Source organism: Ixodes scapularis, unplaced genomic scaffold (assembly GCF_016920785.2).
Source record: "Ixodes scapularis isolate PalLabHiFi unplaced genomic scaffold, ASM1692078v2 PGA_scaffold3__209_contigs__length_174095766, whole genome shotgun sequence".
Classification (NCBI taxonomy): Eukaryota; Metazoa; Arthropoda; class Arachnida; order Ixodida; family Ixodidae; genus Ixodes; species Ixodes scapularis.
This window is the reverse complement of record NW_024609868.1, coordinates 67,633,189-67,646,178: the sequence shown is the minus strand read 5'-3', so window position 1 is coordinate 67,646,178 and position 12,990 is coordinate 67,633,189. Positions and strand designations below refer to the sequence as shown.

General features: G+C 47.7%; 1 protein-coding gene across 2 annotated transcripts in view; it reads right to left on the bottom strand.

The window, feature by feature from the left end:
- LOC8032994 (RYamide receptor) overlaps nt 1-12,521 on the bottom strand; it is a 147,054-nt gene extending 134,533 nt beyond the window's left edge. For both annotated transcript variants that reach the window (XM_040219598.3, XM_040219599.1), the window contains exon 1: nt 11,733-12,521. In XM_040219598.3, coding sequence (XP_040075532.1) covers nt 11,733-12,497 — 765 coding nt within the window. In that variant the 5' untranslated portion in view covers nt 12,498-12,521. The remainder of the gene's footprint in view (nt 1-11,732) is intronic.
- Between the last annotated feature and the right edge of the window lie 469 nt (nt 12,522-12,990).

Sequence of the window (12,990 nt, the reverse complement as noted above, 5' to 3'; positions counted from 1 at the left end):
GCTCCTGGAGCGTTACGACTTTGAAAATGACAAAAAGCCATTGTCCACTTCTTGGGCAACCATTGTTGTTATAAATGCTATAAAAGATTTCATCACAGTTTAATTCTTTCCTCAGCGGCATTTAAAGCGCCATGACTCGAAGCAGAAAAAAGTGCTACGTTTGATATAGAATATCTAAACAAATATATTTACACAACATTACGTTTTTTTTTCTGCATATTACCAATTATAAGCACTACATCTCTAGCTAATTTCATTGCCCTAGCGCATATCAATAAAAGCATATTTGTGCTGAAAAATTACAATTTTAGCGCAACATTTGGAGAGATGAACAAAACAGACTAGTGCAAATACCAAAAAAGTATCTCGTTGCATTCTGCTCAGACATCACTTTAACAAAACTGCCCTATTGGAACTGTGTTATCTTTAATAGATCGTTCATGAAATATGAACCAGCGGAGCAAGTGAGGGTCCGCGCCATCATATTCGCAACGCTGCAAATGCGCATAAACAGTATAAACCAATACATACAGAATATCAAATGAAAGAGGACTGCATTGCCTTTCGAACGACATCAATCCCCAAAAAACAGTATTCAAAAGAAGAAGAGTAATGACCTGCCAAAATGTACCTAAACTGCCACGTTCAGTGGGGCCGTGGCCTTAAAGGGGACATGAAACGGTTTATCTACTTTTGCTAAATACTACTTAGATCACTCTATAACGTTAATAACCGAATAAACTTGCCTTAGTTTTTTGTTTTTTTTTCTAGCTAATGGCAGTCGCCCAAAAAATTCGAGAAATATAAGCATCGTCCATCCCCTCAAAAAAATTGGGTTGTGTGTGTGTTTATACAGCCTAGAACTTGGTCTGCCTCACAGGGGCGACGAGTCTCCCAGCTGTAGATGAGAAATTTAGCCAGTGCGGTACAGCCGCTAGCCTGGGGTCTTTAACGTGCATCACGCAGTAGTGATACACGACCGCATGCCGGTACGATGCTCATCCAGATCGAAACGGGCAGGGGTGGGGCTCGAACCATCCCCTCAACTCGGAACCAGAACAAGCGGCCGCGTGGCCTGGAGTCTATCCTATGCCACCAATGTTAATCATAGCCACGCGCTGGGGTTGGCAAAATAGTACACGCGTGCTCAGCTCCAGGCATTGTTAGAGTTCGGCTATTCTCATCATAGCCACGCGCTGGGGTTGGCAAAGTAGTACACGCGTGCTCAGCTCCAGGCATTGTTAGAGTTCGGCTATTCTCATCACCGCAGTAGTTGGACACGAGCGACTGTCCCAGCGTCAACGGAGGCATTGATTGTTACGAGCTGAAGTCGAGTGCTCAAGCAGTTCTCATGTCCAATCCATATGCCGCGCTTGACTATCGTCAAGCGGGTAGTTTCGATTCCACAATTACGTAATCCAGCTTTGCGGAGGCAAGAATGTAAGAAATAGTCCCCTCTTATCTTCGCAATTTCACTGCGACTAAGAAGCTTCCGAATCGGTGGCTGTCTGTGCGGGTGTACTTGGGCCACACGAGGACCAGTACGCTTCTGCAGTCATGAACCTTCCAACCTGATATCATTTCATGACAAACTTAAAACCCTTTTCAATGTAGTAGTCTCACAATTTAGCCACCATAGGATTGAACCCCGTATTTTGAAATAGACCTGGAAAAAAAAAATTCAAAGCTTTTTTGCAGGCAAAGTGTCTGTCATATCAAATTTTAACGGAAAAACGAAAGATTTTGAAAGTCACTCGATCTTCCTCCCTCTCCCCCCCACTAGCCCCCTCCCCTTTTTACTAAAAAAATATAAGAAAAAAGAGGAGCGTCGTTATAATTTATAGACCAAATCATGATTACAAATAAACCGGAGCGCCCCTATCGGGCACCACCGGCGCCGCGCATGCGCAATAGGATGTGGGCAAGAAGCTCGCCGTCGCCCGTTAAAAAAACATTGGAATGGGATGTTGTCGGTGTCGGTGTGAGTCGCCGTGCTCTTTTTGACGCTTGAATTGTTGATTCTACGTCTTCCTGGCAATGTCTGACTGCTTGAGCGGCTTCAGCGAAATTAACGAGGCTCGCTACACCGCAAAACGTCGCATGAATAATGTGACATGCGACGATTCATTCCGCGTGCACGTCGCAGTATGAACGCTAAAGCCTTGTTCGTATGATGAGATTCTGCTCTCTATTTTCAGTCACGACCTCGCTCAGGCTGCAAAAGCATAAACCGTAGCTGAGATGGTCGACGTCGATACTGAAAATCGCAAGCAGAGCCGGACCAAGTGGATCAGACATAAGTAGGTGATGGCCACGTAACAATTATCAACATCTCCTTGTATCTACTCTTTGCATCTAACCTACTTACCCCAACCAACCTTCAAACTTAAAAGTCTTGTGAGACCTGCACTTACTTTTTGTCGCAATTACCGGGTCACTATTTGGTCTACGGGCTGCTGTCGTTTGAACGAACAGACGACAAATATCAGAAACGTTTTAAAGAGCAGACGACAGTTGGAACGATCAGGCGGCCCTTTGAAGTTGAAGACGCACTGAAAGTAGTCCGCAGGTGGTCCCTACAACTTGGCGGTTTTCCCGCGTTCATGTTAGAACAAAACACATAAATCTGACGACCACAAGTACCCGTGAATTCAACCCAAAGTGCTTCCCGCACAAGCATTCGTGGTCCGGCGGCGTCTGGTTTTCCTTTTTCACGGCCCCTATCCACGTTCTCGGACGAACTGAGCAGGCAGGAAACACATGAAAGCGGACCTTCAAACCTTTCCCGAGTTTTTTGGTACAGCCGCAGTCGTGGCATTTTGACGGGAAGGCAGGTTTTTATATGGTTTCTTCTAAAACAACACAGGGATGCATGTCCCGCATGGTGACGTTCGCCACAGACCGGAAGTGCGCCCTGAGCGCCACCACTGCGCCGTGGCGTAACAGAGCAGAGTTCATTTATAGGCTTGATCAGAGCGCAGTGTCAGAGCTACTGAAGAGAGGTAACTTCTCTTTCCTTTCGAAATTCGGACTATTCACAAAACAAAGTTTATCTCCTCGACACTATCTCGGGGCCACAAGTTTCTGGGTCACGAGAAAATCCAGCCTATACGTGTGACTGTCCTCTGGTCACTGACAAGACAAATATCCATTAAATTTAGCGAAAACCACGCTAAATGGTAGGGAAGCAGGAGAGGAGAAGGGAAGAGCACGGATGAGGAGGAGGGGCATACCCTCTCCTCCGTAGTTTCCGCTCCTCCTCCTCAAGAACTGCGCTCTAATTCGGCGTTACAGGGATTGTAAACGTCTTTCATTTTTTTTTAGGACACGCTGCATAATGTCACAGTAAAACACTGCGTCCCAGCAATCGAGGGAAATATGTTCTACAGTTTCTGGCTTCCTGCACAAAAGACAATCGACCGACCAGGGTACAAAAATACAAAAAAAATAGCATATTGGGAATCTTCTCTTAAAGCCAGGGCTTAGCAGGAAGCGCCACACCATGAGGTTGAAAAAATAAGGATTCCACTACTGGATGTACTGGCATCCTTTCAACGGACCACGGACGCGCTTGTCCGGAGAGGCGCGTAGAATTAGTTCCCCTTTATGAAAAAGCATCGTCTCAATGCACGAATAAAAAAAAGAGCAAAGCAGACACAAAAGAACGGGGAACTACGGAGGCATGCAAAACACGGTCCCATCGAGCGTCGTACGGGATCACAGTTCAGTCTTATCGAGGGTATACTACGGCTTGAGGATCACGACGTGGACGACTTTAAGTATTGGTTTGCGGCGTGATGATGTTCTTGTTCCGTCCAGATGATCACTTCGTAGTTGAGATCTCCGAGTCGGCGAAGTACCTTGTAGGGTCCGAAGTACCGTTTCAGGATTTTTTTTCTGAGACCGCGGCGGCCAATTGGTATCCACACCCCTACCCAATCTCCGGGCTGGAAGTGGACGTCGCGGTGACGAAAATTGCACCGACGAGCGTCAACGCCTTGTTGGTCCTGAAGTCGGACTCTGGCGTTGGGCTATGAACTGGGCGTCATCGGTTCCATCGTGTGCTGGGTCGTGCGGTAGCGTTGCGTCGAACATCGTTGTGACCTCTTGGCCGCGCACCAGCTCCGGTGGTTTTTTGGACTTTCTTGTTGTAAATGAAGGGCACGTACGTACGGCAACACATCGTCCCACGCCTCGGGCTCTACGCCAACGTATATAGAGATCATACATAGAGAGGGGTGCGCGAATTTCTTGCGTCAGCTGCGCCATAAACGAGGAAACGCCACCTGTAATCAAAACCTCCGGAGCGCCGTGACTAAAAACGGTAGACTCGATGAAAAACCCTGCGATTTCAACCGCAGTTCCCGACTGAAGGGCTTTGATTTCGGCGTATTGTGTGAGATAATCTGTGGCGACGATTATACACCGGTTCCCTTACGTCAATGGTGGGAACGGTTCAAGCAAGTCTATTCCGATCTGTTGAAACGGGGAAGTTGGTGGCGGAATCGGTTGAAGAAGTCCCGAGGGCTTCGTGGGTAATTTCTTGCGTCGTTGGCTTTCGCGGCACGATCGGGCGTAGAGATGAACGGACTTCGGAAGCTCTGATGCCTGGCTCAAACTTCCGGGGTTTCCGTATAATATAGAATAGGTTGTTTCGAGAAATGCCACGCGCGTCTCCGGGCGAGCGCGTCCGTGGCGGAGTGGTTTGCGTGGTTGGCTCCCACGCAAAGGGCCACGGTTTGATTTCTGGCAGCGAGAGGACCTTCTGTTATTGATGCGAAAGTATTAACTGTCCCATGGAGCAAACGGACGTCATCAGATTTGAAGCCGCGCAAAACGGCACCTAAACTCTCCTGTCCAAATGGAGCGAAGTGACGCCCATTTCTGATATATAGACTTTCATTGGCTGGCGCGCGTCATCAAGGAACGAGGCTTCCATTGGCTCTCGTGCGGCGTAGTTCCAAAAAACGCAACCAGAGAAGCCTTTTCCTTGGCGGCGCAGCGCACGCAGCGGCCCGGTCAGAAGTGCGGCGGTGCGGACCTGACGGTACCGCCGCACGGGCAAACTCCGGAGAGGCTGTGCAGCTGCGGCGCGGCAACTTCACACAGAGCGCGTGCTCGGCCGTCGGCCAAGGAAACGTCGCCATCCGCGCCACTACGCTGCAGACGAACTAAGGGAGTAGAAGAATGACATTCATGCTTTCGCATTCGCAACTCATAAGAAATACTTAGGTGTCCTGGCACTTTTTTCTGGAAATGTCGCGTTCTGGTAATTTTGAGAACCATGTTGCTTATTCGAGGTTAGAATGTTCTACTCACCGAAACTTCTATGCCGATTACTTTAGGAACACTCACGTGTACATGAGGGTCTCCACATGGCGAGACGGCGCCAGTCTCGTCCCAGCGCTCAATCTTTCTGTTACGCCGTCATCGACGCTAGCGAAGCTAGCCTTCTCCTATCTGGTATTGGAAACAATTTCGTCTCTTTAAACGTTCAGTTTCGTTCAGCCATTCGTGACATTTTAGTGGAGGTGCGGGGTATCGCATTCCATGCCAGTGAAGCGCACCCCTTAAAAGTGCTCGATCTTTTTCAAGTCCAGGAAAGTTAATTCCTGTCGACGAACCCGAAGCCAGAGCCAGCCGCCGCAACCAAGGCCAGCCTCGGAGTTCGGTCAACTGTCAGAGCAGCCGAGGAAGACGAAGACTCCGTCAATGGGGACCGAGTCACAGCAGGCACCAGTTGGCCCTCCCGTTGTTTACCTCCCTTTGCGCCAATGACACCAGCACCGTTTCGCGGCGAGATTGACAAGGACTTTGAAGAATGGCTCGACCAATACGACCAAAGGGCGGGAGACAGCAACTGGACACCAGAGCAGCGCCTGCAGAACCTATATTTTGCAATAGAGGGCACCGCTAATCGTTGGTTCGAGAACCGCGAGCCAACGTTGACGTTGTAGGATGTCTGCAGGAGCGAGTTGCTGCGGTCATTCACCACTCAACATACGGGAAAAGGAAGGGGACCTTCTTCGTATCCGACTGCAGGGCCCCAACGAAACCGTCACGAGCTTCGTTGAAGACGCCTTGCACCTGAGCAGCCATGGCGATCCACAAGCCGCGGACGACAAGAGTTGCCGGTCCTTATGCGCGGTGTGAGAGACGATATCTTTGGGGGCCTCGTCCGTAACCCGCAGACCACCGTCGAAGCCTTCGTCACAGAAGCAACAAACATCGAGCGCGCCCTCCAAGCGCGCGCTTCCCACTACCAGTGACATCTAGGCATCGCTGAATCCACCCTTTTAGCGGAAAAATCGACCCTGTTACCCCGGACACCCGCGAAATTATCCGGGACGTCGTCTGGGAGAAACTCAGAAGGTTGCTGCCAGCGGCTAGTCGTCCAGCAACCCTCTACATCGCCGCGGTTGTGCGCGAGGAAGTCCAACGGGCTGTCCAACCAAGTTTCCATAAACGCAACGACACCGGAGGAACCGACGTCGAGCTACGCCGCATGGTCCGACGAAGGCCGCAAGCTAACGGCTAAGCCACGGCGCCTCCCCGACAAGAAAGACACTCCGACTCCGCAGTATCCTTGACGCTCTGAAGGACAAGTCCAGTACGTTCGCCTGGAGACGCGCGTGGCAATATGCGAATCAGTTCTAGTTTCACTCCAGGATAGCTTAGGTCAGAAAGCTCAGGCTGTAGCTGAGCTCAAGTTAGCTGTTGTGTCGAAGCTCTCCAAAAAGTTGCATCGCATCAGCTTTCCCTGCGACCAGCATAAGGAGCATGATTATCGCAAGTCAGATGTTCAGGACATGATTATTTACTACCTCTGTGGATACGTTCACAAAAAAGTGAGAAAGCAATATTATGCAGGGAATGCCAAAAAGACTAACTGGTAACCCCGAAGACCTGGAGTGTTGGCTGCCTGAGACTCTGCTAAGAGAAATAAGGTCTTTTAAAGAAGGCTGCCTGCGCCACCGCTCAAACAGGTTTTATTGCCCGGTGAAAAAGGTGTAGAAGACTGTTAAACGCTCACCTAACCACAGCCTCGTGTTTGGGGATCTTTTCTGGCATGTGTTGGAGAAGCTGTAGGCGTCGACATTGCCTTGTTTAGGTTGTGCCACTCGTCAAAAGGAAGTGACAGTCAGGGTAGCAAAATTCTACATTGTTATAAAAATGTACTTCCTTCGCAAAAAAAAAAAAAAAAAAAAAAGAAGAAAAGGAAGCCGTGAGATGGACTTTGCTGAAAAGATTAGGAATGAAATAAAGAGCGCAAAGTTGCTACACGGTTCCTCATGCCCTGCAGATTGGAGGAGAGGTCCTTTCTAGCTCAGCTCAAGCTCGTACCTATCGTCTGCAAAGAACGGCGATCTCGATGGCGTGGGATGCATGTTGCGGAAGCACTGTGGAAACCTTAACCTAGATGATGTTGTAAACTCGTCAGCGTTCTCCGCCAAGTCACGTTCAAAACCGAGCAACTCCACGAGCGAGTCATACTGCCGCGAACTGGCGCTGTTTTTGAGCCCGTGAGGTGGCTGCATTACAACGGAGCTTTACAGATCACCACCAGACGCAATCTTGAAACCTGTCAATTCGTTTTAAAATTACTTTCTCTAATTTTACATCGGCAGCCCAGAAACATTAGTCTAAACTAGTGTTTCTGGGCAAGCTGCACAACATGGACTACGTCTAAACAAAGAAATTAGTGCAAACATTTCGTTTCCATATCCCTTTACATATGCCTATATCCAGGTGTGCAAACCCCATAGCCCAGAACGCTTGAATTCATGGCTTTGGAAAGCAAGTAAAACGCGCCATATTAGCGACCGTTGAAAACGGTGCAGACCAGAAGAATTTTACTGAACGGGAATAAGCACGGAGGCAGCCTTTTCTAGGAATATAAAACAAGCTATTGGCGCCAAATGCACGTTCGCATAGAGCGCTGATGAAGGCAATGTACACACCGTTTCTGCTTCCGAATTTCCACTTAGCTGTGCGAGTGAATAGTGAGGTGATGCACAATGAAAAAAAAAAGACCATCAAGAGGAAGCTGAATATTGGAAATTTCAAGCTGAGGGGTTGTCGGGGAAAGTTCAGAAACAGGCATGTCAAATTGACTTGGGGTTCAAGGTGTTTTTTTACCAAACCAGAGCTGTGGCGCCATCGAGATTCATAGATATTTTGAATTGATGATATAATTTTACTATGATATCCTCGACCCTGCGGAAAGTTATAAGCCTGTTTTAACATACCAGGCGATTGGAAAAACACGAAGAAAATCATAAATTAAAAACCTATAATGGGACTTTAGTTAGAAATAGAGTGTCGTATTCGCATCTAATCTCGTGTCACTTGATCTTGTGCTTCAACTTTCCCATTTCCTGTAACTGGTAGGATAAAAAAGAATGGGAAGTCTAATGCATTTATTTCATCTTCTCCTTCGTCGTCATTCGCTGTATAGAATAGAGAACGTTTTCAAATGCACAAAATCAACGTAAAGAAAATCCTAAACTCCAGAAAGCATTACACGTTGAAAATTGATATTACGAACGGAGCTTTCGGTTCATACAAAGAAATTCCATCAGACCTCATATCTTTTGAACTTACTTATATTCAGTTATACGACAATGCACAAAGAAAACAAACCCGGAAATATAATGCATTTATTTTATCTTCTCCTTTGTTGTCATTCGCTGTATAGAATAGAGCACATTCTCAAACGTACAGAGTCACCGTAAGGGAAAAAAAAACTCAAATCCAGAAAGCATTAGACGTTAAAAACTGGTATTACGAATGGAGTTTTGGGTTGCTACAAAAGAATGCCATCAGACTTTATTTTTTTTTTAATGTACGTATTCAGTTTTACTACAAAGCATAAAAAATAAATTTGAGCAACACGCGTTGCACATGAGAGCAGTTGGGCACAAAAAAATCATAATTGCGAAAGTTGTTGCATCACTATCCGCCAGCCTGGCTGACGGAGCAATTTTGTCGTCAAAGCCGAGAATGCTTGTAACAATCGACTTGCTTCGCTAAACGGAAAATTAATAATAATAATAATAATAATAATAATAATAATAAAAGGTTTATCCTGACAAATACCTTTGACCGGTTGCTTCACGTCAAGTGAGTGTCGCACAATGTCCTTTACAGTAATCTCTGGAAGTTTTCTGCCAGTTTTTGTTTTCATTGACTTTGGCGCGAGAAATCCGATAAGAATCTGTGGATTCTTCTTCAAAAACAAGGTTTGATTTATTCTTTATGTTTGGAACGACGAGAACTTACTCCAGCTTGCTTCATATCTCGAACGAACGCAAAAATCCTTATATGAATTTCAGTACTGACAATTTTCAATGTCCTATTCTTAGATTACTTTTTTTTAATGTATACAATATTTTGGTGCCTCCGCTTGCCATGATCTTAGTTCATTGGTTCTTTTTGCTTTTTCAGCAATAGACCTTTAACCCAAACTATCGCCTGTGGGCAAAAAACTTATTAGTTTGCTCGCAAGGCTCTGTGCGCATGTTAATAACTTTACAACTTAGCTTCAGCACTCTAACCAATACCAAAAGTGCCTGTCGACATACGCAAATCTGAGTGTAAAAAAGAGCATCCTAGCTTGTGCTCTTCTTTTGTATGATTTTCTAAAATTTCGTTTTTATCTGAAATGGAACATGTATTTTCGTCCATTCTCTAACGAAAAACTGGAAGACGTTTACAACACCTTGTAACGCCGAATTAGAGCGCAGCTCTTGAGGAGGAGGAGGGGAGGGTACTGGGGGGAGAGTATGCTCCTCCGCCCTCCCCTTCACCTCCTCATCTTCCCTGCTACTCCCCCTCCTATCCTCCTTCCTCTTCCTCCTCCTCGTTTTCCTCCTCCCCTCCTCCTCTCCTCACCCTTCAAGCTCCTTCCCCCTCCCTCTTCCTCCCCTCCCATTCGTCCTCCTCCCCCTCCTCGTCCTCCACCTCCTCCTCCCCTCCCCTTGTCCTCCTCCCCCTCCTCCTCCGTCCTCCTCCTCCCCACGCGTTGCATTATGGGAAATGTCCCATAATGCACCGCAGAGGACCCTCGTGACGTCACACGGGACGTCACGAGTGACGTCACGACGGTCTCGCGCGGTGCATTAGGGGACATATCCCATTATGCACCGCGCGGTAACGCCGACGGCGATGGCGACGCCGCTCAAGCCGGAAACGGGCGCCTAAGAGCTGCGCTCTGAAATAAAACACCGCGAAAAACAAATGTTAGCCGCAAAACCGCTTTCATAAATATAAATTATTCTGCAGACACAACTGACTAATTCTCGTTCGGAAGACTTCTACTTGTAAAAAAGGAAAAAAACAAAACAAAGTTTACTTTAGTATTTGTTCAAAGACCTCAATTACCGTATTTTCCGGACTGTAGTCCACACTCAGTGCATAGCCCGCAGAAGCAAATTTGGTGTAAAAAATAAGAGTTTTTTTGGGGGGATAGTCTGCACCCGGTTCATAGTCCGCACGCCGTGCATAGACCGCACCTGGTGCGTAGTTGACACGAAGATCTTCTCATACACGACACACCTAGACAACTGTTTGCTTTCTTAGCCCACAAAGATGCTTGTATTATACATATGTCATCATTAACAGTCTTTCGTTCACAAAGTCCGTCACGTCTTGTCACAATAAACGATTTTGGAAAACAACATTCCTGAATAGTCCGCACGCGTAGATAGTCCGTACAGCCTAAAATTTTAACTTTTAGACATGTAAACTCTGCGGACTATAGTCTGGAAAATACGGTAGTTTTAGTCTAATACTTTGGGAATTATTTCTGGCCTTACCAAATTATAGTATAGTAATGGTATAGTATGGAGTTGTGTGGATAATATGTATCCGTATAGGTTGCCGCATATTCCTAAATAAGTGTACCCATCCCAATATCAAACAAAACAAAGAAACTTCTCTTAATGGCTCTGCACGATTCTTAGCTGAGCCCAACAAATATATTACGTTTTCCCATCGCCCTCATCACGGTTCCCAGGGTTTACAGCCTTTTAACCGCTTCAGCCCCTTCAACTTCGGCGCATTCTTTCTTTGCCACCGTTTTAGCAGCTGCCACAGCACAAACACAGACATCGGCAGCAACACAACAACTCGTGTAGCGAAACAAAAGTAAAGTGCTCTCAGCTTCAAACACCAAAAGTGTTTCAGTCGTAATTATAATAGGTAGTCAAAGCCGTATATGTGACTTACATTGACACCAGCGGCCATAGTGATGACTTTGCTGCTAAGCGAATAGCATCCACAGTCGGTGTCGGGTCAAGTACCCTTCAGATGCATCGCCTCGACCGACACCTTTCTGCCTTTGGTAACACTTCGCCGTTCGCGCAACCGAAGCTCGGAAAAGGCAACAAGCACTTTTTACTGGATTCTTAACCTGCCACGGACTGTAGTCTGTTGCAACTCAAGAAGGTAGCGCGAGGTCAAGACGGGCCGAAGAGGAGGAAGCAGACGGAACGCTGGAAATGTGAGGAGGAAACCTCCTTTTCTCTTTAGCGTTCCGTCTGCTTCCTTCTCCCCGGTCCGTCTTACCCTCGCCCTATTTTCTTGAGTTGCAACGGACTTTAATACCATCTGCAGTATACACTTCAAACAGCCGAATTTGTTTTTCTTGGCCAGGAGAACTAGGAATGACCAACAGCATGTTGCGATGGCGTCACATGGAAGCCGCGTATAGTGGCCTAAAAAGAGTTCACCTTTCGTTTCGACGCCGCCATCCGCTGGTCTCGTTCGTCTTGGGCCTCTCCGGGCGTTTCCTTGCCCCAGACCACGACCGCGATCCGGGTGTACGTGAAGATGAGCGCGAGCAGCGGGAAGAAGTACTGCAGGATCATCAGGGCCATGCTGTAGTAGGTGGTCTGCTCCGGGGTGCCCCACTGCTCCAGGCAGTAGTACGTCTGGTTCGCGCACGGGTGCGGCACCAGCTGCGTCACCAGTGCCGTCGGCAGCGGCGTCACCAGCGCCACGAGCCACACGACGCCGATTATGATCTTAGAGCGGAGCTTGGTCATCCGCGGCCGAAGCGGGTACACGATGGCCGTGTACCGGTCCACCGATATGGCAATGAGCGTGTAGGCCGAGATGAAGACAGTGACACACTGGGCGTACGTCACCACCACGCACATGACGCCGCCAAAGGGCCAGTAGCCGAGCAGCAGATTGGACACGAAGGTGAACGGGATGCAGAGGGACGCCATCAGGATATCCCCGATGGCCAGGTTCATGATGAACATGTTTGTCACGGTCCGCATGCGCTGGTATGCGAGCACAATGTAGCACACGATGCCGTTTCCGCCGATGGCCGCCACGGACACGGCGATGTACATGATGTACATCAGGGCCTGCATGCCCTCGGGCACCGGGGGCGGCAGGTCGCATGCCGCGCTCTCGGTGCTGGCCGGCTGGGAGGTCCAGTTGGAAGTGGCCGTCGGTGGGGCCGACGGTCCGTTCGTGGAGTCCATGGCGTGCCTTAGTGTGTGTCGATGAGGCTTCAGGGCAAAAAAAATAAGAACAAGGAACAGGGTGTTAGTATTTGGAACTCAAAGTCAGCATGAGCGGATTGGTTATACGATTCATACATTTAGGGAGAGGACAGAAAGAAACGGACATGTCTGTCCGTCCGTTTCTGTTATCTCCCGAAGTGTATGTATGGTCTTCGGAAACGTCGTGTGAAAATTGTTGAACGGCAGAGAAATGCATGCTACGCATAACGCACATAAAATTTGTAAAAAGCTTTTTGTTTGCGATTCAAGGTTGGCAGACGAATCGTCAAACATTAGCGCCATCTTTTTTTAATGAACCAGCAAGGTCGGACCTATTCAATTTTTTTACAGCATTGAGCTTGCGGAATAGTTACAAGTGGGCGTTTCAGAAGTTCGCCATTGATTTTGTACTTAATAGACCCTTTTCGGCATCTGTGTATGGTCTCTGCCATAACTGGCCTTCATGTTGTTT